At 45.5% G+C, this 26,850-nt stretch overlaps 2 protein-coding genes and 2 long non-coding RNA genes across 5 annotated transcripts in view; 2 read left to right on the top strand and 2 right to left on the bottom strand.

Annotated features, from left to right (window-relative positions):
* LOC137417905 (tumor necrosis factor receptor superfamily member 6-like) overlaps window positions 1-20,496 on the bottom strand; it is a 191,073-nt gene extending 170,577 nt beyond the window's left edge. The window contains exon 1 of one of the 2 annotated variants that reach the window (XM_078773152.1): window positions 20,355-20,496. The gene's annotated coding sequence lies outside the window, so the exon portion shown is untranslated. The remainder of the gene's footprint in view (window positions 1-20,354) is intronic. The other variant, XM_078773151.1, reaches the window with a different exon arrangement.
* The window catches only part of LOC137422652 (uncharacterized), a 1,758,619-nt gene that overhangs the window by 343,136 nt on the left and 1,388,633 nt on the right, over window positions 1-26,850 (top strand). The window lies entirely within an intron of this gene.
* Window positions 9,726-12,541, bottom strand: LOC144891016 (uncharacterized). Its single transcript, XM_078773126.1, has 2 exons — window positions 10,487-12,541; window positions 9,726-10,447 (listed from the first exon to the last, which is right to left on the bottom strand). Exons 1-2 carry the CDS (start codon window positions 11,127-11,129, stop codon window positions 9,765-9,767), a joined length of 1,326 nt encoding a protein of 441 aa, XP_078629252.1. The 5' UTR covers window positions 11,130-12,541; the 3' UTR covers window positions 9,726-9,764.
* The window catches only part of LOC137421920 (uncharacterized), a 107,561-nt gene continuing 101,220 nt past the window's right edge, over window positions 20,510-26,850 (top strand). The window contains exon 1 of the long non-coding RNA XR_013622653.1: window positions 20,510-20,746. This is a non-coding gene — a long non-coding RNA (uncharacterized LOC137421920). The remainder of the gene's footprint in view (window positions 20,747-26,850) is intronic.

Here is a 26,850-nt window from a genome sequence, read left to right on the forward strand (position 1 = left end):
TATCTGTTGGAGCATTTGATTGTCATGTCTGTCTTGTCCCTACGCCTGTCTGTCCTTATTTAATTACTTATTTCTTTACCTCCACATGTCCGTATAATTTTCATATTTTTTTTTTGTATTGCTTGGTCATATATGCTGTGTTTTGGTTTATCCTGAGTGAAGGATTTGTATTCATTTTGAACTTGCATTGCATTGGTGGATTGGCATACATTTGCATTCTGTGTATCCAAGAGTGGGGGGGGGGGACCTGGTCATATCTGATTGCTTAAACGGCAAGACCCACAAACGGGGAACGTATTGACCTCCCAAATACGTCAATTAGGACCTCCAGAACAATAGGCTGTACCCCAAGCTCTTTACCCAAGGGCCAAGTCGAAGCACAGTTTATCACGTATCTGTTCGACTCGCTACTGTTATCATGTACCTGTTCGACTCTCTACCGTTTATCACATACCTCTTCGACTCGCTACCGTTTATCATGTACCTGTTTGACTCGCTACCGTTTATCATGTACCTGTTCGACTCGCTACCGTTTATCATGTACCTGTTCGACTCGCTCCCGTTTAACCATGTACCTGTTTGACTCGATACCCTTTATTATTCTTCACATTTGAATCTTTACATCACTTAATACTCCATTAAACAGGGATTACCGTCCCTGGGATTCTCAACCAACACGATCACTCATTAATCATGTCTTGTACAACACCTGGTAATAAAGGTGGACATAACATCGTCAATTTTCATCTGAATTACTTGAAATTTGAAGAGCATTTGCATATCAGATCACTGAATTCAACCACAAATTATTTATTAGGTCACCAACTTATTTAAGGGATTTCGCAAGTATCATGCTGTCCACTATACGTTTATTGTTTGTTTGTTTTCTTGTTTGTTTGTTTTCTTGTTTGTTTGTTTTCTTGTTTGTTTGTTGGCACGACATATTTCTTGGTTTGAACAAAATATGGCCATCGTTGGATTGCGGGCCATGGGTAAGTCTCGGGCAAATCACCAAAGGTAAGCCTCCCCTGGTTTGTGATCACTTTGAGACCACAGATATCGAGTTCTCCTTGCACCTCTTAAAAATCCCGTCTTCTGTTATTCCGTTGTATGGCCTTGTCACCCCAAAGGACTAGAGGATGACAACACCACCATCAACTCCACCACCACTACAACTGAACTCAGCAGGTATCCAAAGACAATGCAACATCCCCATGCAACGATTTTTATCTCAATATTCCAACAACACAAACATTCAGCAGAGATGTTCATTTAATCACCCCTGGGGAAGGGGTCCATTAGAGAAAGGTCAAACAGATTTATTTATTTTTCAAATAAAATTTTCACAACCATCAAATGTTTTTGCCACAACAATGCTGCACAAACATTGCTATTGTGTGAAATGTGTAATTTTTAGGGGGTGAGGAATGAATGAGTGAATGTATGAATGAATGAATGATCGTTTTAAGGCCATTTTCCCCACCAGAGCAGGGGTTAGCCTTGCGGGCCCCATGACAATCATGGTTCCCTGTTTGAGGCAATGTTTTTTTTTTATGGCCGGATGCCCTTCCTGGCGCCAACCCTTAGTCGCCTCTTACGATGCACAGGGATACGGTGTACCTATTCTAAGCCGGGGTACACACCGGGATCATTCATCCTAGCAAGCTGGTACTCAATTTGCACGACCTCGGAAGGATGACAGGCTGAGTCAACCCCCCTGGTGTTAATTCAGCGATTGACCAGGATTCGAACTCAGGATCCTAGGATCCCAAGCCGGCACCCTAACCGCTAAGCCAACACCAGGCTACCAACTACCAACACCGGTGAGGCCGCTACAATATTTGGCTATGTTCGTCTGTCAATAATGAAGAAGAAGAACCTCTATTGTCCACCATCTTTAATTCCAAAGGGTTCTAAAGGGTGATTATAAAACATTATAAAGGGTAATTCCAAAGGGTTCTAAAGGGTGATTATAAAATATTATAAAGGGTAATTTCAGAGGGTTCTAAATGGTAATTCTGGAGGGTTCTAAAGGGTACTTTGAATGGGTTTCGTTCGTTTCTAGACTTCGACTATTTCATATTCAAAATGGCAAACTGAACCACTTCCTTCGACAATGGTGGGATCTTTATTATAAGGGATGCAGATGTCAAGTTGGATTGTGAACTGGAACAATGGAATCAAGTAAGAAAGTCCAAATGTTAGTAATTTAATAGATTAATAGGGTAATCCATTTGTAGCCTACAGCATGCAGGTTGGTATCTTTGCTGCAGTGATGTGGATGTGTGGAGGCCTTTTCCTCTTTAGGTTTGACAATGTCCCCCTGCAGGCAAGGAAATTGCCCCTGGATGCGCAGGCGAGGTAGTGCCCCCTGTGGGTTGGGCAAGTGCTCCCTGCAGGTGAGGGAAGTGCTCCCTGCAGGTGAGGAAAGTTCCCCCTGCAGGTTAGGCAAGTACCCCATTGCAGGCTAGACAGTGCCCCCTGTAGGTTGGGAAAGTGCCCCCATGTCGGTTAGACAATACCCCCCCATCCCCCCACTGTCGGTTGTGCAGGTGCCCCCTGCAGGTTAGACAATGCTCCCTTGTAGGTGAGGAAAGTGCCCCTGCCGGGAGTGCAGGACTGCAGGTGAGGAAAGTACTCCCTGCAGGTGAGGAAAGTACTCCCTGCAGGTGAGCAAAGTGCTCCCTGCAGGTGAAGAAAGTGTTCCCTGGATGCACAGGTTGGAAAGTGTCCCTACAGGTTATGTAATGCCTCCCTGCAGGAGAGGAAAGCGCCCCCTGCAGGTTAGCTCCGTGCAGGTGAAGAAAGCACCCCATGCAGGTTAGCTCCGTGCAGGTGATGAAAGTGCCCCCTGCAGGTTAGCTCCGTGCAGGTGAGGAAAGTGCCCCCTGCAGGTTTGGCAAGTACCCTGTTGCAGGTTCGGCAGTGCCCCTTGTTGGTTACGCAAGTGCTCCCTTGAAGGTTAGAGCAGGCATTTTGAATTGTTCATTGCTGGGGATTTCACACCTCGTCTTCACCAAAGGCATTGTGGGATATGTAACATCCATTAACTAATGCCAGCAGATGGGAGACCAAGCCAAACGTCCCTCCGAGGGAAGGCGCATTTTGTGATTCAAAGTCCATCCCTGGAAAGCACCAATTCAAAAGTTTATTGTTGGGTCGGGAATCAAAATCAGACGAAATAGCTCAAAAGGAAAAGTCAGGGTGCTGCCTCTGCACGTTGCTGTCCGACATGAATAGGGTATTATGGTTCATGTGTTCAGATGGCATCACCATGGAGATTGAACAATGTTTCTGCTTTAGGAAGAAGGCTGCAGTTCAGATGGTATAATATTTAATAAAATACACCTTCCGGGCTGCTAATGAACCATCTTGGATCATTTCCCCAAGGAGCACGAATTTTCAGCCCAGTAGTGAAGTTCGCTGTAGTACCGATCAGCCCACGGCCTGGAACAGCGACCCATTAGGCCCGACACGACCTCAAACTGTTCCCCGGGGATGAGTCCAAGCTCGGGGACATCCACCGGCCCTGAACCGATCACGGCTCCTGGTACGCATAGGCCCCTCGAAGCCTGTGCTGTTGGTGGTGGTTTTGGTGGTGCCACGGCCAGGTAACCGAAGAAGCGCTTCACGTTGCTGGCAGCGAGGGCACGCGCGTGGTGCTCCGAGGTGTGGTCGAACAGAGACCTCTCGTGCGCGCGGTACTGGTGTCGGTAAACATCCTGCAGGTAACCACGTGGGGACCTGCAGGCTGTGTGGTTCGTTTGGTGGTTAATGGGTCACATGGTGTTTATAACTATTACATACCAAAAACATACCTGCTCGTAAACATCTGTTTGAAATTATAGTAGGAAGTGTTTCATAAAATCAGCGCAATTACCGTAAGAACGTCATGATAACTGTTAAATTGAGTAAACATCAGGAGTGTCCCAACACCAATCAGCTACTTATCGCTCGCCAAGCCAACCGTTCCTTATCAACCCTTTTATTGGGGCGCTTGCTTGAATGCTTAAGCTACTTGGCGAACGCTCTACTAGCTGATTGGTGATGGAGCACACCCCTGACCTTTCATTCTGATTGCACAGAATTATTATAATAATAATAATAATTCATTTATTTTGTATAGCGCTTTTCATGAAGCCCAAAGGCGCTTTGACAGAGTGCAAAACATAATGCATAACAAAACATGAAAAAAACAATTGCAAAAAGACAAGAATCAATAGGGAAATATTTAAAGCAAAAGGAGGGAGAAGGAGAAGTGATAGTCAGGGGTTAAATGCTGTGGGTTGAATGTTGAATGCAGTGCTGAACAGGTGGGTCTTGAGTGATGTTTTGAATGTGGTGAGTGAGGAGGAGTCTCTGATGGTGTGAGGTAGTGAGTTCCAGAGGGTGGGAGCAGCGATGGAGAAGGCCCTGTCCCCCCAGGATCTGAATTTGGTCCGGATGGGGGGGGGGGGTCAGGAGGTTGGTACCAGCAGAGCGGAGGTTGCGGGTGGGAGTGTGTCTGGAGAGGAGGCCAGCCAGGTAGGATGGGGCCAGGTTATGGAGGGCTTTGTAGGTCAAGAGGAGGATTTTGTACTGGATTCTCTGGGAGATGGGGAGCCAGTGAAGCTTGTAAAGGACGGGGGTGATGTGGTCACGGGTCCGGGAATGGGTGAGTAGACGGGCAGCGGAGTTCTGAATGTATTGGAGTTTATTGGTGATTGTTGAGGGTGAACCATAGAGGAGGCTATTGCAGTAGTCCAGACGGGAGGTGATGAAGGCGTGGATGAGGGTTTCTGCAGCCGTGGAGGAGAGGGATGAGCGGAGACGGGCGATGTTTTTCAGGTGAAAGAAGGCTGTCTTTGTGATCTGTTTAGTGTATTTGTCGAAGGAGAGGGTTTGGTCAAAGATGATGCCAAGATTCCGGATGAGAGGGGAGGTGGATACTGGGATACCGTCGATGTTGAGTGCAAAGTTATGGGTGGATGTTGTGAGCGTTTTTGGGCCATCTTGGGCCATTTTGGGTTTGGGAGTGAGATATTGAATAATCGATAATAATAAAAGGGTGTGTGTGTGTGTGTGTGTGTGTGTGTGTGTGTGTGTGTGTGTGTCCTCCTTAACTCCAAAACCATGAAACCTAGTGGCATGAAAGACACATGAAAGTCCACTTGGAGTTTGCAAAAAAGCACCTAAAGGAGTCTCAGACTGTGAGAAACAAGATTCTGTGGGCTTTCATGTGTCTTTCACTGAGGAGAGGCTTCCGTCTGGCCACTCTGCCATAAAGCCCAGATCGGTGGAGTGTTGCAGTGATGGTTGTCCTTCTGGAAGTTTCTCCCATCTCCACACAGGATCTCCGGAGCTCAGCCAGAGTGACCATCGGGTTCTTGGTCACCTCTCTTACCAAGGCCCTTCTCCCCCGATTGCTCAGTTTGGACGGGCGACCAGCTCTAGGAAGACTCCTGGTTGTTCCAAACTTCTTCCATTTAAGAATTATGGAGGCCACCGTGCTCTTGGGAACCTTCAATGCAGCAGAATTTTTTTTGTAGGCTTCCCCAGATCTGTGCCTCGACACAATCCTGTCTCTGAGCTCTGCAGGCAGTTCCTTCGACCTCATGGCTTGGCTTTTGCTCTGATATGCATTGTCAGCTGTGAGACCTTATATAGACAAATCAATCATGTCCAATCAATTGAATTTACCACAGATGGACTCCAATCAAGGTGTAGAAACATCTCAAAGATGATCAAGAGAAATGGGAGGCACCTGAGATAAATTTCAAGTGTCACAGCGAAGGGTAGGAATACTTATGTAAATGTGATATTTCAGTTTTTTCTTTTTAATAAATTTGCAAAACTTTCTAAAATCCTGTTTTCTCTTTGTCATTATGGGGTATTGAGTGTAGATTGATGAGGGGAAAATTGAATTTAAACAATTTCACCATAAGGCTGCAACATAACAAAATGTGAAAAAAGTGAAGGGGTCTGAATACTTTCTGAATGCACTGTAAATACATCGAGATTGGCTCCTATGCATCCACGGTGCATGCCACCCTACACAGTTCTATTTCCACTATGGGAATTCCATCACCTACCCCCACAAACGTAACAATACTTTATGGACATACTCACATTCTAATTCTACATACTTTATAGAAGTACTCACATTCTAATTCTACATACTTTATAGAAATACTCACATTCTAATTCTACATACTTTATAGAAGTACTCACATTCTAATTCTACATACTTTATAGACGTACTCACATTCTAATTCTACATACTTTATAGACGTACTCACATTCTAATTCTACATACTTTATAGACGTACTCACATTCTAATTCTACATACTTTATAGACGTACTCACATTCTAATTGTACATACTTTATAGAAGTACTCACATTCTAATTCTACATACTTTATAGACATACTCACATTCTAATTCTACATACTTTATAGACATACTCACATTCTAATTGTTCATACTTTATAGACATACTCACATTCTAATTCTACATACTTTATAGACGTACTCGCATTCTAATTCTACATACTTTATAGACGTACTCACATCATAATTGTACATACTTTATAGACGTACTCACATTCTAATTCTACATACTTTATAGACGTACTCACATCATAATTGTACATACTTTATAGACGTACTCACATTCGAATTCTACATACTTTATAGACGTACTCACATTCTAATTCTACATACTTTATAGACGTACTCACGTTCTAATTCTACATACTTTATAGAAGTACTCACATCATAATTGTACATACTTTATAGACGTACTCACATTCTAATTCTACATACTTTATAGAAGTACTCACATCATAATTGTACATACTTTATAGACGTACTCACATTCTAATTCTACATACTTTATAGATACTCCTCACATTCTAATTCTACATACTTTATAGACGTACTCACATTCTAATTCTACATACTTTATAGACGTACTCACATTCTAATTCTACATACTTTATAGATACTACTCACATTCTAATTCTACATACTTTATAGACGTACTCACATTCTAATTCTACATACTTTATAGAAGTACTCACATCATAATTGTACATACTTTATAGACGTACTCACATTCTAATTCTATATACTTTATAGACGTACTCACATCATAATTGTACATACTTTATAGACACTCACATTATAATTGTACATACTTTATAGACACTCACATTATAATTGTACATACTTTATAGACGTACTCACATCATAATTGTACATACTTTATAGACACTCACATTATAATTGTAATACTTTATAGATGTACTCACATCATAATTGTACATACTTTATAGATGTACTCACATCATAATTGTACATACTTTATAGATGTACTCACATCATAATTGTACAATTACATACTTTATAGATGTACTCACATCATAATTGTACATACTTTATAGATGTACTCACATCATAATTGTACATACTTTATTGATGTACTCACATCATAATTGTACATACTTTATAGACACTCACATTAAAATTGTACATACTTTATAGACGTAGTCGGTTGAAAATAGAGTGTAATACTGGCTACCATTAGGTGGCTTTGTGGCTTCCATTATCACATTCTGTGTGGACAAACAAATACTGATCCAAATCACTGAACACTGATCCAAATTCAATATCCTCTCCTTTGGTGAGACTAATAAAGTAAGGTCATTGTAGATCGTGGATTTTATAGATTTATGTACAATGAAAGATTTAAACCTCAGTGGGTTGTCGAACGTTTTTCTACCTTAGCCTCATGGAGGGACTTTTACATGTAGAGTTAAAAAAAAAGCGGTTAAACATTAGGAGACATGAGTAATACCTTTACACCTTTGTGTGGCTCCATTGAAAGCACCTTCGATACAATTAGGTCAAAATTGGTTCGCCAGTCAATCCCTTCAGGTATTACACAATGGAATGTCTTCATGTGTTTGGGACATACTCACAGTGGTGGTAAGCTGGTGCCACAGTCACTATGTGGGTCGCTTGATCATCATCATCATCATCATCATCATCATCATCATGATCATGATCATCTTCATAATAATCATCATCAGCATCATAATCATGTTGCATTGGTAGAGAAAGAGACCACATGGGCCAAGCGATGTTCTCTTCTGATTTGCGACATCTCTCAGCCTCCGCTCTTGGGAATGACCTAGCTGATGGCTTCACTGGAAAGGTCTTGGAGAAGATGTTGTGGTAGGATTATTCCAACCCCCCACCCCCCCCCCCCCCCCACCACCTTCCATCAAAAGTTTCCACAATTTTGTAACAACGTTTTTTCTTGATTTAAGGAACTTAACGGAGTGTGTAAAGAGGCCTTACTAGCTAGACTTCAGCAGAATGGCGGACATGTTTTGAAGGTCGTCATGAATCAAGCACGGTGACGAAGAAGGACATTGGAAGACATCACTGGACCTTCCTGATGATGGACAAATGAACACAACAATGGAGGATTTGAACCTGGAACCACATGAGCATCATGAGGTAAGTGCTGAAGTATCATGGCGACGCTTTATAGATGTAATATATGGCGATGGAATACCTTGGTGGGTAGCCTATAGCTCCCCCTGATATAAGAAGAACGGTAGCCAGCAAGAAAGAGCGACTCCATCAAACATCAGATGAGAAGCACTCTCTGCATGGTCAAACATCTACACTCAGCCGCCGAAAGTCAAGGAAGAGCTTCATGAACAGTGTCGTTTCATTACAATCAACCCCATCTGAAGCCTGCATCGCTTTGTGGAAAGACAGGCTTGCCAGACTCGAACAAACCCCAGCGATGGAAATTCTACCTGCTGAAAGCCTTCCCACAGGAGCTAATTATTGCAACTGGACAACACGGAAGTGCCTTAACAGACTTAGGGCTGGTGTAGGTCGTTCAAAGGTGTCACTAAACAAATGGGGATATACAACCAGCCAGACAACTTGCGAATGTGGAACTGAGCCACAGACCATGCAACATCTCCTGCAATGTCCATCACTAGAGGAACCCTGCACTGTTACAGATCTTGCCGAATTCAACAACAAGGCGCAAAGATGTGTCCAGTTTTGGCTCGGCCATGTGTAGACTGTCCGTGGACACGATAAGAAGAAGATGGCGACGCTCAAGAACTCGCTTGTTTATTGCTCGGTTTCCCACGATTTTCTAAAGCTTATTAAAGTCTCGCTATAATAAATGTCTAATTTGTGGAACGGCCTGCGCTTCTTGTGTGCACTCCATGATGCGCAGAACCTGCTCCTACAGGGAGTGTTGTAATTCAAGGAGAAGTCCAAATTGCTACAAGTGAATACAGACACAACTCGACATTAAAAACATTAGGTAGGGGAAGGTGGGGCAAAATGGCACACTTAAGCTTTCTTTGAAATTTTATCCAAAATGATGCAGTATATCTGAAATCAGACAGTGTCTTTACAATCATTATTCCATTATAAATACACAAATTACTTGGTATTAGAATCAAATCAACCATTCACTGGTGAGAACCAAAGACCAAAAATGTGCTAAGTGGGCCATTTTGTACACCACGTTGGGCAAAATGGCCCCCACATATGGGGCAATATGGTCCACCCGTGGGGCAATATGGTCACCCCGTGGGGTAATATGGTCACCCCGTGGGGTAATATGGTCACCCCATTGAAAAACATAATAATTACCCTCAGAGTCACCAATCAAAACACTTTGAACCTGAAATAATATTTATTGTGAAAAATTACAGACTACAAGGTGAGATTATGCACATAATTAGGCACAAAAGTCACAGATGAAATTCACATCTTCTTCATCCACACCTGCACAACCATCATGGGCCCAAAGACGACAGACTGTGCACTTTATCCATCCTTCTCCTATCACACTATAACTTTCCCGGCAGAATAAGCACATTGTTCCATCATCATCCTCAGACTCGCTAGATTCTTCTGGTGCCGTAAATATAGCCCGTTTACCCTTCACTATCTTCTTTTTTGGCTTTTCTGCAACTTTCTTTTGCTTCTGAGGTTTTTTTTCAGCTCTCTGCTTTGCCTTCTCTGCCTTCTGTGCTTCCTGTCTTTTCTTTTCTTCAGCTGCATCAGCAAGTCGTTTCTTGTATGGGCTTGATGTTAAATGCTCTGACATTGACCTTTTTGATTGACGTGTTGTAGGCCTACCCTTAGCAGGAGTAGCCTTAGGTGGGGGACTGATTTGAAAGGGTGAAATGAACTCCCTACTGGTGCTTGCAACAGCAGGTCTTGGAACAGCAGCATGTCTTTGAGTGTTACCAATGGGTCTCACAGCATTTTCGGGGCCTCTTGCAGCATTACCATTAGGTGCAGGACCATCAACAGGTCTCACAGCATTTCCAGGGCCTCTCGCAGCGTTACCATTAGGTGCAGGACCATCAACAGGTCTCACAGCATTTGCAGGGCCTCTCGCAGCATTACCATTAGGTGCAGGACCATCAACAGGTCTCACAGCATTAACATCAGGTGCAGGACCACCAACAGGTCTCACAGCATCTTCAGGGCCTCTTGCAGCATTAACACCAGGAGCAGGAACATCAGCATCTCTATGGGCATCTTCAAGGGGTCTCTGGTTATCATCCATGGGTCTTGGTTCATTTTGGTTGAGGTCTGTAACTGTCGCTGGAGCAAACTCGTGATCTTGGAAGATGTTGCGGTTCACTGGGAAGATACCAGTTTTCCTAAACCCATTTGCTGCATTCTCGGCTGTAGCGGACTTGCGATATGCAGTCCCAAACAGGCTGGCCAGTTGAAATACTGTCACACATCGTCCCGGGTGCTGCCTCAACCACCTCTCCACCTCCTGCGTGTAATATGTAGATAGTGGCGTCATAAATGAGACATCTAATGGCTGGATCTTGTGTGAACAATGTGGTGGAATGCTCAACATGTATACCCCATTGTCTTTAGCCATGGTGATGACATCAAGGTTCTGGGTGTGTGTTTTGTGTCCATCTAGTATAAGGAGCACTTTATTTTCTTTTGATGCTCCTGAAACCTTCAGGAAATGCTCGAACCATATGGTGAAAATCTCTGTTTGCATCCATCCTGATTTATGGCATTGAGAAATCGAGCCAAGTGGAGCTCCATCCATCAACTCAGGCTTCATCCTCACCCTAGGTCACACAAAAAGTGGGGGAACAAAAGCTCCCGTTGCAGACATGCAAATTTCCGTAGTAACTAGAACCCCTCGTTCAGCCGAAGTTATGGAACCAACTTGCCTCCTGCCTTTTAAGGCAATGATTTTGGATGGTCTTGACTGCACAGTGGTCATACCGGTCTCATCTACATTGTAGACTTTGTCAGGTGGAAAATTGTGTTGTTCCATAAGATCCTCCAGGAGATCAAAAAATCTGTTGACAGCTTGACGATTGAATCCATGTGCTCTTGCAGCAGATGTCGCTTCAGGCTGACGGATGGAAAGGTCTTGATGTCGTGAAAAAAAGCCTCGCAACCAATCTTTTCCAGCGATTGCATTCTTGAAAGGATGCTGGAGGTGATTCTGTTCTGCCATCTGGTACGCCAATCGACGGACCTCCACTGTGGTCATCCCAAACATCATCTGCTCCATACTCAATATATACTGCACTAGTGCTGTTTCCATTTCTGTGGAGAAGACCATCTTGTAACGACCAAGAGTTTTTGATGAGCCCTTAGCACTAGCAGTCTTGTTCCCACCCTTGTGGCGTCGTTTAAGTGTGGTTTTGGGGACTCCAAATTCTTTCGCAGCCTTTTTATACCCCATGTCACCATTCTCTATTGCTTGAAGGGCTGCCTCCATTGCCTCCACAGTCCAAGACTGCCTGGTTGATTTCCGTACATAATTGCGGGGCATCTTCACCTGCAAATACACAAATGTGTGTATAAATACTCATGCATTGTTCCAACTAGGCAATTGTACACGGGTGCCCTCTCAGATTTCTTATAACTAGGGCATGCCCGTACGTGGGTGCCCGTTCCTTGGCAAAAAAAAAAAAAAACGCTACCCGTACGCTCTACCCCGCCCGTACGCCCGTAAACAAAAAAAACAACGCTCTTCGCTTCCGCCCTTCGCTCTGACTGAATTGGGAGAAATAATGCGCATAAGAAATCGAGAAATTATTATTTTCTCCGGAAGAAATCGAATTACGAACCGTAATGGCGCACGCGCTCGGCTCGGCTCGCTGCCTCGCTCTCACAGTCACATCGGCCACGCCTGCGCAACAACGGGTTCTGTGATTGGCTGACGGAAGTGAAGTCTTCACTGTCCGGAAGGTCGCAAATCGCAGTTACGATGAATCGCAAATTAGTTTTAATTAGTTTTAAAACATAGTTTAACGCCAACATAGTTTGCCAACGTGAAATAAATGAATACGCTCTCAAATGTGCCGTCCGAGGCAGAGTGTGTTCGCCACGTTCGGCACACGCGATAACTCGCTGCTCTCTGATTGGTTGAATCGTTTTTTGGACATAGCTCGGTAAGTACTTGTCCGATTAATATGAAACCTTGAAAAGGCACATCCTCGGGTCCCCAGCAATATACCTGGCAAGTTTAAAGTATATCAGACCCGTGGTTGTCGAGAAACAGCGGTCACAGACATACAAACATACAAACATACAAACAAACAAACATACAAACATACACACAGAGATTAGTGGAATTATAGATAGATCACCCTGCCCCTTTGTGAGAGTAAGGTCCAATGTTTCTATCTTACTTCCACAGAAAATCAAAATTCAAACAGTGACCATTTTGATGACCCATAATCCCTTATTCCTAACCCTCATTACCCGACTTGGTGAGAACAGCACTAACTAAAGCAGACAACAATCATGAAGCACCCTGCCCAATAGATGAACTTATATTTCAGTGCATAAAATGACATGGTATAAGTAGATATGTATAAGTTACATGCATGCATGCAGCCAGCCAGCCAGCCAGCATGCAAGCATGCATACATACAGACATACATACATACATACATATAGGGTAGGCCTACATGTATACATAGGCCTACATATTTGTAACAAAAATAAGAAACATGTATGGGGTAAAATGGCCCACTAAAGGGTAAAATGGTACCCCACGGGCCATTTTACCCCAGGGAAATGGACCGTTTTGCCCCATGAACGACCTCCATGAAAACCTGACATCATTGGAAACCACATGTACTGGGCAGAATGTTTCAAAGGTCAATTTTAGTGACTGACTTATACTCTAAAAGCATGCAGTAACACTAGGAAATATGAGTCACTCTGTCACCACAAACACAATTTTCTCACATACCTACCGATAGATCCTAGTAGGTGTCAAAATGTTGGATGGTTCAGCTCGAGTTCAAGACTGGATAGGGATGGCCACCATGTTGTTACTTTCTGCTAATCCACAAAGGAATGTTTTAACATGAACAGCCACAAGATGGCAGCAGCTGCTGGTGTAATATACCAAGGGGTCCATATGACCCAAGGGGTCCATTTTGTACCACTGTACACTTTGTACTACTACAACACTATTGATTCAGTGCTTGGAGAGATGGATCACAGATTCAGCGAACGGAACTCACACTTGGCGAGTGCACTTGTTGCACTGAATCCAGAAAGTGATACATTTCTTGATGTAAAGGCTGTGAAGCATATTATGGACCTGTCACGATCGCCTATAATTGAGGCAGAGTACGAAGTTGCTAAAGAGTTTTTCAGCTCACAAAAACAATTACAGCCAATCGAGGGGGATTGGACTACACAGCACATCCTCTCGGAGTACCACACACCTCTGATCGGAATGCCCAGTGCACTGACTGCTTTCAAACATGCCTCAACATTTGGCGCCTCCACAGCAAAGTGCGAGAATTCATTCTCCACTCTGAGAAACGTATTTTCGGACCACAGACATCCAATGCTCCACAAGAGAAAGGCCCAGTTGGTTCAGCTAGCGTTTGAGAGGGACTGAACCCGAAAATGCACACCTGAGTGGAAGGACACCATTCTTAGGAGGTTGAGCACCAACACTCGCCACCTGCAACTCTTCTGAAGGTAAGCCATGCGTTTAATTCACTTTATGATGCCAGCCTTGGCTTTCATGATTATTACGCAAAATGTTGAATGATTTTTGGGTCTGTCTGCATTTATTCGGTAAGAGTGGAGTATATAGTCTATTTCAAATGATGGTCCAATGACGCGCACAGTGCAGTGAGTGAAAGAGAGAAAGAGTGAAAGAGAGAAAGAGTGAAAGAGAGAAAGAGTGAAAGAGAGAAAGAGACGTGGCTTGCACGTAGGCTATATTTTGTGGTGTGGGAGCGCAGTGTGTGTGTGTGTGTGTGTGTGTGTGTGTGTGTGTGTGTGTGTGTGTGTGTGTGTGTGTGTGTGTGTGTGTCAGAGAGAGACTTTGCAGCATGTTTTTAAATTGTAACTGGGTTGGTGTTGATTGTTGACGGCAAATTCTTATTTTCAAGCATTTACATCATAGATTGAGTTCTCGAACGGCAGTTTATGCCCCCCCCCCCCCCCCCGCCGTGGTTACCCTAATGCCCCCCGATTAGATTTCTTCTGACACCGACTCTGCCTGTTCGACTTGCTACCCTTTATCACATACCTGTTCGACTTGCTACCCTTTATCACATACCTGTTCGACTTGCTACCCTTTATCACGTACCTGTTCGACTTGCTACCCTTTATCACGTACCTGTTCGACTCGCTACCCTTTATCACGTACCTGTTCGACTCGCTACCCTTTATCACGTACCTGTTCGACTTGCTACCCTTTATCACGTACCTGTTCGACTCGCTACCCTTTATCACGTACCTGTTCGACTCGCTACCTTTTATCACGTACCTGTTCGACTCGCTACCCTTTATCACGTACCTGTTCGACTCGCTACCCTTTATCACGTACCTGTTCAACTTGCTACCCTTTATCACGTACCTGTTCGACTCGCTACCCTTTATCACGTACCTGTTGGACTCGCTACCCTTTATCACGTACCTGTTGGACTCGCTACCCTTTATCACGTACCTGTTCGACTCGCTACCCTTTATTACGTACCTGTTCGACTCACTACCGTTTACCATTGTTCACATTCGAATCTTTCGAACATTTAATACTCAATAAAATATGAATTACCGTCCGTGGGATTCTCAACCGACACAATCACTCATTAATCACGATTTGTACAACACCTGGTAGTAAAGGTGGACATAATCTAGCGTTAAACATACTAGGGCATGCCCGTACTATATCTATATCTAAAATTATATCCCCCCCCTCTATTTACATGAAATGGTTTGGTCCAAAGCGAACGGCTTCCGGAGTTTGGTAAAGAAATCGCCATCGCGTGCACAAACGCGCAGGAAAGCGAATGAATCGCAAATTCGTTTTTATTAGTTGTAAAACATAGTTTAACGCCAACATAGTTTGCAAACGTGAAATAAATGAATACGCTCTCAAATGTGCCATCCGAGGCAGAGTGTGCCCGCCACGTTCGGCACACGCGATCGTTCGCTGCTCTCTGATTGGTTGAATCGTTTTTTGGACATAGCTCGGTAAGTAATTGTCCGATTAATATGAAACCTTGAAAAGGCACATCCTCGGGTCCCCAGCAATATACCTGGCAAGTTAAAAGTATATCGGACCCGTGGTTGTCGAGAAACAGCGGTCACAGACAAACGTACAGACAGACAGACAGAGATTACTGGAATTATAGATAGAAGATGATCTAATGTAAACTATTATAAACTCCACCACAGGTTTCCTATTCGTGTAATAAATTACTGTAAAGTATCTCGACAAACTGCGATCAATTGTCGTACGCGTTTATTCACTCTGCCGATCAAGGCCCGATTCACAGCAGCGCCATCCGAGCTCTGGCGTAGGGATACAACCCGGTCCCGGTGTAGGGATACAATGGTGAATATTTGCACTGCATACATGACATCCTCCCCTTTAAGTCCAAAATTACCAAGAGCAATACGTGCTAGATTTCCAGAATTGACATTTCAAAAGCAACATTTCCAAACCATGTGAAAATATGTGTGCAAACGGTTATGAGAATAATGAAAATACGTGAAAATAGAACATGTGTCAACGTGAAAAAAAAACATCTTCAAAGATTCAACCGGTCGGGTGCTTTTCTCTCACGCATTGAGCGTCGCGGTGTACCAGTGGATACAGAGTCCGAGGTGATTCCTTTGGGTCGCGGTGTACCAGTGGATACAGAGTCCGAGGTGATTCCTTTGGTCTCCACGAAGGGTGTAGCGTTTGCAGAGGTTTTCGGGGCATCCGAGCCGGCTGGAGCGGCCACGCCGATCTCCGGCAGTGGCGGGTCGAACTGTTGTCCTGACTGTGACGATGCTACAGGCTCCATCGACTCACAGTGACGGTAGGTTATGTGGTCCTGATGTCGACGAATTTCGCGGCCGTCCTGCAGGCGAATCACACTGGACAGTGGACCTGGCTTCTCGATGATGTCTCCCGGTAGCCACGTCGCACCTGCACCAAAATTTCGGGCAAACACTGGATCTCCAATGTTGATACATCGACTGTTGGACGTCTTATCGTGCACCAACTTTTGATTAAGCTGGCTCTGATAAACATTTGATGATATGTCTGGTTTGAGATTGTCAAGTGTCGATCTCAAGTGTCGTTTCATCAATAACTCAGACGGAGCTGCACCGGTTGTTGATTGTGGCGTGATGCGGTATTTGAACAGGAGACGAGACAGCTTTGTTTCCAGGGTTCCCTCCTGAAGTTTCTGCAATCCGGATTTGATGATTCCCACGGATCATTCGGCCAAGCCATTTGAAGCCTGGTGATGTGGGCTGACAAACTTATGTTTAATGCCGTTCCGACGTGTGAACTTGGCAAACTCGGTACTGGAAAAACACGAACCGTTATCACTCACGATCATCCTGGGCAGACCATGAGTGGCGAAACAGCGTCTGAGTCTTTCGATGACAATGGCTGACGTAGTACCACGCGTCACATCGGCATCAATCCATTTTGTGTGCGCGTCCGTAATTATTAGAATCATGCTGCCGTTAATAGGCCCGGCATAATCGAGATGTAGGCGATGCCACGGTTCGCTGGGCCATTCCCAGGGATGCAGTGGCGCTTTCGCAGGTGTATTCCGGGTGCTCTGGCAGGGGTAACAATGTCGAACATGATGATCGATATCAGCATCAAGATTCGGCCACCACACATAGTTTCTGGCGAGTGACTTCATCTTCACAATCCCGGGGTGACAGTCATGGATTTCATCCATGACCCTGGAACGCAGATTTTTCGGGATCACGACACGACATCCCCAGAGTAGGCAACCATTTTCCACGCTGAGTTCGTTTTTACGTGCTTTAAAAGCCGCAAAATCTGGGTCACCCTTAGGTAGCAAATGCCATCCAAGCTGTACAGCCTGGACAGTTCTGGACAGAACGGGGTCTCGTCGAGTATGAGTGCGGATCTGGCCGGAATCGACAGCACAATCTTCCAGATGATCCATCAGTGCGATAATGGATCCTGGTGTAGGCGAATCATCAACGGATTCTGGAAGGGGTAACCGACTCATGGCATCTGCATTTGTGATAGACGAACCGGGCTTATAACATATGGTGTAGTCATAAGCAGCGAGAAACAGGGACCAGCGGATGATCCTGGGCGGTAGTGTGTCAGATGTCGCCTTAGTTGGACCAAACAGACTGATCAGCGGCTTGTGATCAGTGCGAATCGTGAAATGATGTCCAAGAAGGTACTGGCGAAATTTGCCGACGCCGAACACGATTCCCAATCCTTCCTTGTCAAGTTGGGAATAGTTTTTCTCTGCCGGGGACAACGTTCTGGATGCAAATGCAACCGGTCTTTCCGTACCATCAGGCATCACGTGCGATAATACACTCCCCACTCCATACCGACAGGCATCGCATGTCAGCACAAGATCCTTCTCTGGATCAAAATGAACGAGAACATTGGACGATTTGAGCAGATCCTTAGAGGTCTGGAATGCTGATTGTTCAGTAGACCCCCAGCTCCAGGAGACTCCTTTCCTCAAAAGCCGATAAAGGGGGCTCAAAACGTCGGTCACATTCGGGATGTAACGACCATAGAACTGAAGCAAACCGAGGTATGACTTCAATTCGGTCACATCTCGTGGAGAAGGAGCATCCTTGATAGCTCGGACTTTCTCATCTGTCGGGTGTAGACCCTCGGCATCAATCGTATGACCCAGGTACGTGACTGATGGCACCATAAACTTGCACTTGTCTCGACGCAAACGTAGGCCGGAGTCCGAAATCTTCTTCAGAACTCTCTCCAGGTTCTGTAGATGTTCCGCGTCCGTACGACCAGTAACCAGAATATCATCCTGGTAACAAACGACGTTGCGTTCGGCGGCAAACAAACTGTCCATGACACGCTGATAAATTCCAGGTGCTGATTTCACTCCAAAACTAAGTCGGTGGTACCTATACAACCCACGATGCGTGTTGATGGTAAGATACTGTTTCGAATTCTCGTCCAAGCAGAGCTGTAGATAGGCGGATTTGAGATCGAGTTTCGTAAAAGTCTTGCCTCCCATGAGACGAGCATAGAGGTCTTCGATCCTCGGGATTGGATATTTATCCAATGAAGAACACCTGTTCACGGTCATTTTATAATCTCCACATATGCGGATGGACTGGTCCGATTTTATGACCGGAACGATGGGCGCCGCCCATTCGGCATACTGGATTTGCTCGATGATCCCCAGATTTTCAAGATGATCCAGTTCCTTGTCAATCCGCTCACGCAGGGCGAAAGGGACTGGGCGAGCCCTGCAAAATATAGGATTGGCATCCCGGTCAACCCTGAGTTTAGCCGTATGTCCTTTCAAGGTTCCAAGCTCATCCTTGAAGACATCCGGGTACGTATCCAGCACATTTTTGAGTGTGTATGCTGCGGTAGGAGAAACGTTGGCTGCCCGGAGTTGATGAATGCTTTCCCACTTCAGTCGAATTATGCTCAACCAGTTCCTGCCGAGTAAGGAAGGGCCCTTTCCAGGAATGACGATCAGGGGTAGGTGAAACTCACGGTTATCGTAGCCCACCGTGACATCACATGTACCGCAGGGAACAATCTTCTCACCTGTATAGGTGGAGAGTCCATAGGTAGTAGGTTTCAGATGGGGTCGGTCAGCATCACTCCACAGGTTTGTGAAAACAGCATGGCTGATGAGCGAGACGGCCGCACCAGTGTCGACCTCCATTTGCAATGGTCGATTGTTGACGACAACATTGGCAAGAAGAGGGTCCCGCCTATGGTGAGAATCAATATGAAGCAGGTCATACGATTCTGAGTTGTCGGAAACAGAGCTCACCTGGTCAAGCTCGGGTTCCTCCGAACCGATAAACTGATGAATCTTGTCAGCAGCTTTTCCTTTTCCCGATTTGCGAGTGATGCAAGCTGGAGCAATATGGCCAGTTTTCGAACAGAAATGGCAGGTGGCATCTTTGAACCGACACGTCTCCGGAGGGTGCTTTCCGTTGCACCGAAAACAGTTGTTGTGGGTTTGAGACTGCACTGGCTTCTGACGAGGAGCCTTGTTCCAACGTTGTGGCTGAACATGATCCAACCGATTCACAGCAGGGCTGGTACCAGATGAGCGAGTGGCACCGATGCTTGTAGCGTTGCGTTCAGCACTTTCCATGGAAATGGCGGTGTCTCTGGCATTTTGGAACGTCAGTCTTCTCTCAGCAAGCAGGCGTCTACGAGTGCGGTCATCGGACATGCCAACCACCAGCAAATCACGAAGCATGTCATCGATCGTGTCCCCAAACTCACACAGATGTGACAGTTTTTTGAGGTGTGCAATGAAGTCTGCGATCGACTGACCTTGCTGCTGTCTGCACATGTAAAAATTAAACCGACACAGGATGACTGAAGGAGATGGGTTGCAATGTTCCTTCAAAGCGGCCTTGAGCTCTGCATACGTGAGCTCCTGGATTGTCCGAGGCCGAATCAGGTTTTTAACGAGTGTGAACGTCTCACCTCCGCAAACGGACAGGAAGACGGCCTTCATCCGGCCTTCGGTCGCAATGCCGTTCGCCTCGAAGTAGAAAGACAACCGCTCAGAATACGTGTGAAAATCCCCCTCATGAGGGTCGAATTCATCGATATGGCCGAAAGATGTCATGGTCTAGAATCTAGATGTTTATCCTCGTCGCCATGTAAGGTATCTCGACAAACTATGATAAATTGTCGTACGCGTTTATTCACTCTGCCGATCAAGGCCCGATTCACAGCAGCGCCATCCGAGCTCTGGCGTAGGGATACAACCCGGTCCCGGTGTAGGGATACAATGGTGAACATTTGCACTGCATACATGACAATTACCTTCTGAAGATTTTGATCCAACGAGGCCCCAACAAAAAGCTCCGTGAATTGTTGATTATTCCGAATAACCAACAGATTGAAATGCGCGGAAGCAAATGGGAATCAAAACCTTTAACCGCAAAAGTAGTTGCATTGATGACACCACGCCCCAGTTTCTGACGACATGAGTTTAGGGCTTTTCGACAGCCATTGACGACAACTTCGAATATTTGGACTATTGCTACAATGGGGACAACTGAGACAATTTAAACAATTTAAACAATTTTCTGATTTTCAGAATCGAGTTCTTCGAGTTGTGTAATTAAATAAAGGCACAAACCCCACCCAACTCTTCCAGCGACCAATCACGTTGCGCGCCACTTTTGCGACACCAACAGGCCCCAACAATTTCAGTGAGCGCCTCTTGTGGTCTACTTTTTCTTTTTCTTTTTTGAGGTTTAATGGCGCTTTCAGAGCCGCGAGGCTCTATATACGCCACGCACCCTAACATCCAAACAAAACAAAACCAGGAGGATTGCACTGGAAGAACTAGAGACTCACACTGCTAACCCCGTATCTTTAATGAACTTTAAAACTGATCTACGGAACCCAGGATGTTTCAGATCCAGCCAGCAAAAGGCTTCCGGCAGACCTGGCCACGTAATCCCCATTCCGCGGCACGTCTGTTTCCCGTCTTCTTCTTCTTCTTAGGGTTTGAAAGACACACAACTTTGTTCAAAGCCGCAAGGCTCTGTCTCTGTCTCTGTCTCTCTATATATTCTCCGGTTAGCATATTTGATTTTCAAAAAAAGAGTGAAGAGTTTGGTCTCAACAAAGTTTACCTGTAACAGTATCTACCAACTCATGTTATGAGTTATAAAATAATATGTACACATTATTCACTATCCACAGTTATAATTACTAGGGCATGCCCGTACTATATCTATATCTAAAATTATATCCCCCCCCTCTATTTACATGAAATGGTTTGGTCCAAAGCGAACGGCTTGCGAGTGGTGACAATCCCCCCCCTCTATTTACATGCAATGGTTTGGTCCAAAGCGAACGGCTTCCGGAGTTTGGTAAAGAAATCGCCATCGCGTGCACAAACGCGCAGGAAAGCGAATGAATCGCAAATTCGTTTTTATTAGTTGTAAAACATAGTTTAACGCCAACATAGTTTGCAAACGTGAAATAAATGAATACGCTCTCAAATGTGCCATCCGAGGCAGAGTGTGCCCGCCACGTTCGGCACACGCGATAGTTCGCTGCTCTCTGATTGGTTGAATCGTTTTTTGGACATAGCTCGGTAAGTAATTGTCCGATTAATATGAAACCTTGAAAAGGCACATCCTCGGGTCCCCAGCAATATACCTGGCAAGTTAAAAGTATATCGGACCCGTGGTTGTCGAGAAACAGCGGTCACAGACAAACGTACAAACGTACAGACAGAGATTACTGGAATTATAGATAGACTAGGGCATGCCCGTACTATATCTATATCTAAAATTATATCCCCCCCCGCCCCCTCTATTTACATGAAATGGTTTGGTCCAAAGCGAACGGCTTGCGAGTGGTGACAATCCCCCCCCTCTATTTACATGCAATGGTTTGGTCCAAAGCGAACGGCTTCCGGAGTTTGGTAAAGAAATCGCCATCGCGTGCACAAACGCGCAGGAAAGCGAATGAAACGCAAATTCGTTTTTATTAGTTGTAAAACATAGTTTAACGCCAACATAGTTTGCAAACGTGAAATAAATGAATACGCTCTCAAATGTGCCATCCGAGGCAGAGTGTGCCCGCCACGTTCGGCACACGCGATCGTTCGCTGCTCTCTGATTGGTTGAATCGTTTTTTGGACATAGCTCGGTAAGTAATTGTCCGATTAATATGAAACCTTGAAAAGGCACATCCTCGGGTCCCCAGCAATATACCTGGCAAGTTAAAAGTATATCGGACCCGTGGTTGTCGAGAAACAGCGGTCACAGACAAACGTACAGACAGACAGACAGAGATTACTGGAATTATAGATAGACTAGGGCATGCCCGTACTATATATAAGCTAGGACGTGCCCGTACGTGGGTGCCCGTTCCTTGCAAAAAAAAAAAAACTGCAAAAAAAAAAAAAACTGCAAAAAAAAAACAATGGTTTGGTCCATTCGCAACGACCACAGAACCCCCCCCCCCCCCTCTATTTACATGAATGGTTTGGTCCATTCGCAAAGCCAAAGCGAACGACCACAGAACCCCCCCCCCCCCCCCTCTATTTACATGAATGGTTTGGTCCATTCGCAAAGCCAAAGCGAACGACCACAGAACCCCCCCCCCCCCCCTCTATTTACATGAATGGTTTGGTCCATTCGCAACGCCAAAGCGAACGGCGAACGGCTAAATCGCCATAGCTCGGTAAGTACTTGTCCGATTAATATGAAACCTTGAAAAGGCACATCCTCGGGTCCCCAGCAATATACCTGGCAAGTTAAAAGTATATCGGACCCGTGGTTGTCGAGAAACAGCGGTCACAGACAAACGTACAGACAGACAGACAGAGATTACTGGAATTATAGATAGATAATACTTCACTCAAATCAAGTGCGTCCCTCCACGTCTATCCGTTCTAAGAGGAGTTTCCAAAAACAAGCCATTTTGTTTGCTCCGCATCGCTGAGACCTGTTTTGTTCGACTCGCTGTTTCCTACTCTCTCACGGATTTATTGGAATCCTTTTACATTTCCAGGCGCTGCATGACGTCACTGTGTGTGTGTGTGTGTGTGTGTGTGTGTGTGTGTGTGTGTGTGTATGTGTGTGTGTGTGTGTGTGTGTGTGTGTGTGTGTGTGTGTGTGTGTGTGTGTGTGTGTGTGTTGTGTTTGTGCGTGTATATTTGTGTGTGTGCGTGCGTGTGTTTTGTGTTTGTGCGTGTATATTTGTGTGTGTGTGTGTGTGTGTGTGTGTGTGTGTTTGTTTGTCTGTCTGTCCACTCACTTATCCTTGCCTACTGGTCACAATTTTAAACCGATCTTCACGAAACTTCACCAAATGGTAGAGTCCGTGGTCCGACAAAATCGTATATATTTTTGAGGTCAAAAGGTCAAAAGGTCAACCTAGGCCAAAGGTCAACCACATTTTTTCAAATTTCTAAAATCCATTTTAATCTGATTAACTTGAAATTTGAATAGGATTTTCATTCCGGATAACTGAATTCAACCACCAACTATTTTTTGGATCAGCATAGGCCAAAAGTCAACACAGGCCAAAGGTCAACAACAATTTCAAATTTCTAAAACTCAATTTTCACCTGATTCACTTAAAATTTGAATGGGATTTACATATCAGCTAACTGAATTCAACCACCAACTATTTTTGAGATCACAATAGGCCAAAAGGTCAACATAGGCCAAAGGTCATCTACTTTTTTTCAAATTTCTAAAATCCTCAATTTTCATCCAATTGACTTGAAATTTGAATCGGCTTTTCATTCCGGCTAACTGAATTCAACCACCAACTATTTTTGAGATCAGCATAGGCCAAAAGGTCAACATCGGCCAAAGGTCAACCACTTTTTCAAATTTCTAAAATCCTCAATTTTCATCCGATTGGCTTGAAATTTGAAAAGGATTTTCATATCAGCTAACGGAAACCAACCACCAACTATTTTTGAGGTCAACATAGGCCAAAAGTTCAACATAGGCCAAATTTATATAATTGACAATTTTCATCCGATTAACTTAAACTTTGAAGACGATTTGCATATCAGGTCACTGAATTCAACCACTAATTATTTTTGAGGTCAAAAGGATGCTCTTCTGAGTGCCAACTGTCACTCTTTGAGTGATTTTTCATCTGTCTGTCTGTTTGTATGTCAATTGCCTATAGGTCACCATTCGAAACCGATCTTCACGAAACTTCACCAGATGGTAGGGCTGGTCATAAAGAAGAAGCCTATTGATTTTGAGGGCAAAGGTCCACTTGAAGTCAAATTTCAAAAATTGTCATTTTTCATCAGATTCACTTGAAAGTTGAACAGCATTTGCATATCGAGTCACCAAATTGAGAAACAAACTATTTTTGAGGTTAAAAGGTCAAACAAGGTTGGAGGCACACAAGATGGCGCCTTGCACGTGGTCACGGCAGCCGAGCCCGCGATGCCAGAGTTCATGCAATTACTCCTCGCACAATTCCAAGCATTCCTGAAAGAAAAGGGGGATAGAGCCACCCGGGAAAGGAAAGAATTGGGAAATCTAATTGAAGGGTGTTGTAATAGAATGGGTGACCGCATACAAAAATGTGGGGAGAACATAGACCGCATGGCAGGCGGGAGGGGCGCATTTGTACGCGACGCGGTAACGCGGGTTGAGAAGCGCGGGTTGAGCGAGGTGGAGCAAAGCGCAAGTAAGTGGACCGGGGTAGAAATCGCGACTCGGGGTATGGGAAAGCCGGCGACCGCCGAGGTAGAAAAGGAAATTTTATTCGGACCAGCGGTCGTCGGGGGAAAGAAAAAAGAAATTCAAATCGAATCAATCGAACCAACAATAGTGGAAATTGGGATGGGAGAGACGGATTTGGTGGAGCAACAGCGGGAGGAAAAGATGGAAAATGTGCAAAGTCCGTGCTCACATCACGATGCTGTGCTTAATAACCCCAATAAAGATTTGCAGGTGGTGTTGGAGCGAAGAAGAAGAAATGCCCAGGTGAGTCAGCCTGTATATTGTGCGGGGAGATTTTGTAGAAGGATGTTTGGCGAAAAAAGAATTTTCGCGAGCTTGGGGTCGCGATGGCACCTGGGCGCTCGTGAAAGCTCCGTAGCGAGAGGTACAAGTGCGAATAAATGCGACACAAAGAGTGAGTGTGTTACAGAGGGTGGAAGTAGGAATGAGTGTGATACAGAGTGTAAGAGTGAGAATGAATGCGACACAGGGAGTGAATGCGGTACATCGGAGGGTATGTGTGAAACCGAGTGTACGGAGTGTGACCAAGAGAGCGAGTTGGTTGTGGCGAGTGAGGTGGTGGTGGAACGTGTGCGAGAGTGTACACCTGAGTTAGTGGTGGCGCGTGTGCGGGAGGGCGCACCGGAGCGCGTGGTTGGGTGTGCAGAAGAGTGCACACCCGTGGTGGTTACGGAGTACGTAATGGGTGTGAGTGCACGCGAGGAGTGCGTGGAAGAGTGGTGTGTAACGGAGTGTGTGAGTGTACCGGAGAGTGGAACGGAAGAGTGTGCATGGAGAGGGAGTGCAGTGATAGAGTGCAGGGAGTGTGCGGACAGTGAGTGGTGTGTAAGCGAGAGTGCGGTGGCGGAATGGACGGAGTGTGTGGAATGTATGAGAGGCGCTGAGACACCGGGTTTTGTGAGTGTGAAAGGGGTAGCGTATGAATGTGAGCATGCAGAGAAAGCACCGACGTGGACCGGGGCAGCGCTTAGGCTGACGTTTAGCCGACGCGAGCACTCGATGCGCGGTGCTCTTTGTTTGCTGCGAGGACCGGCCGGGACCGTAAGCGCGTCGCTCCTGTGCGGGGCGTCGTGCACGATTCGGGCCGGGCCCCGCACTGAATGGTCGGTGCCGTGTCAGAGCGGCGATCGGCGCGATTCCGGGGCAGAGGGGCCGGGTCGGACCTTCGCCCCCTAGCGGGGACGGGGTTCCGACCAGGCGAGCTTCGGTCGTCGGGCCGGAGACCGCAAGGCTCTGCGCCGTGATGGGCCGTGGAATCTCGGCCCGAGCATGCCGCCTCCCCAGAATCGTAAATGCCGGACGGACCCAACCTAGAGTAGACCAAACCACCCGAATGCATTGCTCGGTTTTGCGAAACCGAGCTGTGAACATGCAATGACGCACCGAGGCTCGAAGTTTAATGGACGATGGTAGGGATAGCAAATTTGATGGGCAATTTGATTGGCAAGTTTGGATTGGCAAAAATTGGATGGGCAAAATTGATAATGAGGGATGTCCGATGTAGAGGGATGGTAAATCCACCATCCCTCACATCATCCGGGCACATGAGCTATAGATTATGGGGTTTGGCAGTGTAAGCTCGCCGAGGGCGGGTTAGGATAAATGTATAGGGACCTAGAGATGACCATAGGTGACTGAGATTTAAGTAGTGACATTGTACAAGTAGTGGGGACGTAGAATAGCTTAGTTGGATTATAAAGACGTGGTATGTGCAATAGTGTAAGGGATGACTGGGGATGCACTAAGTTAGAAGGGCACCAGCTTGTTAGATGATGCCGTGTGTGTGAGGATCTTTGTGTCGAGCAAATCAGGCAATGCTCGTGAATGGCGCCGTGTGTGTGAAGGAGGTGATGGAGCAGCGTATTGTGAAAAGTGTGAGGTGAGTGAGTTGTATTGAGCGAATGGTCCCGGAGGAAGGAGGGTGCAGGGAGCACCAGGTGTGATGGAACAGGTGTGCAAGTGAACAGGTGTGCAAGTGAACAGGTGTATGGAGAATGGTTGAATGAAATGAATGGTCTGGGATACATGGAGTATGGAATGGATGGTGTGGAGTGAGTATGGTGGAAAATGTG

This window comes from Myxine glutinosa, chromosome 2, assembly GCF_964187855.1.
Source record: "Myxine glutinosa chromosome 2, kmMyxGlut1.1, whole genome shotgun sequence".
Lineage (NCBI taxonomy): Eukaryota > Metazoa > Chordata > Myxini > Myxiniformes > Myxinidae > Myxine > Myxine glutinosa.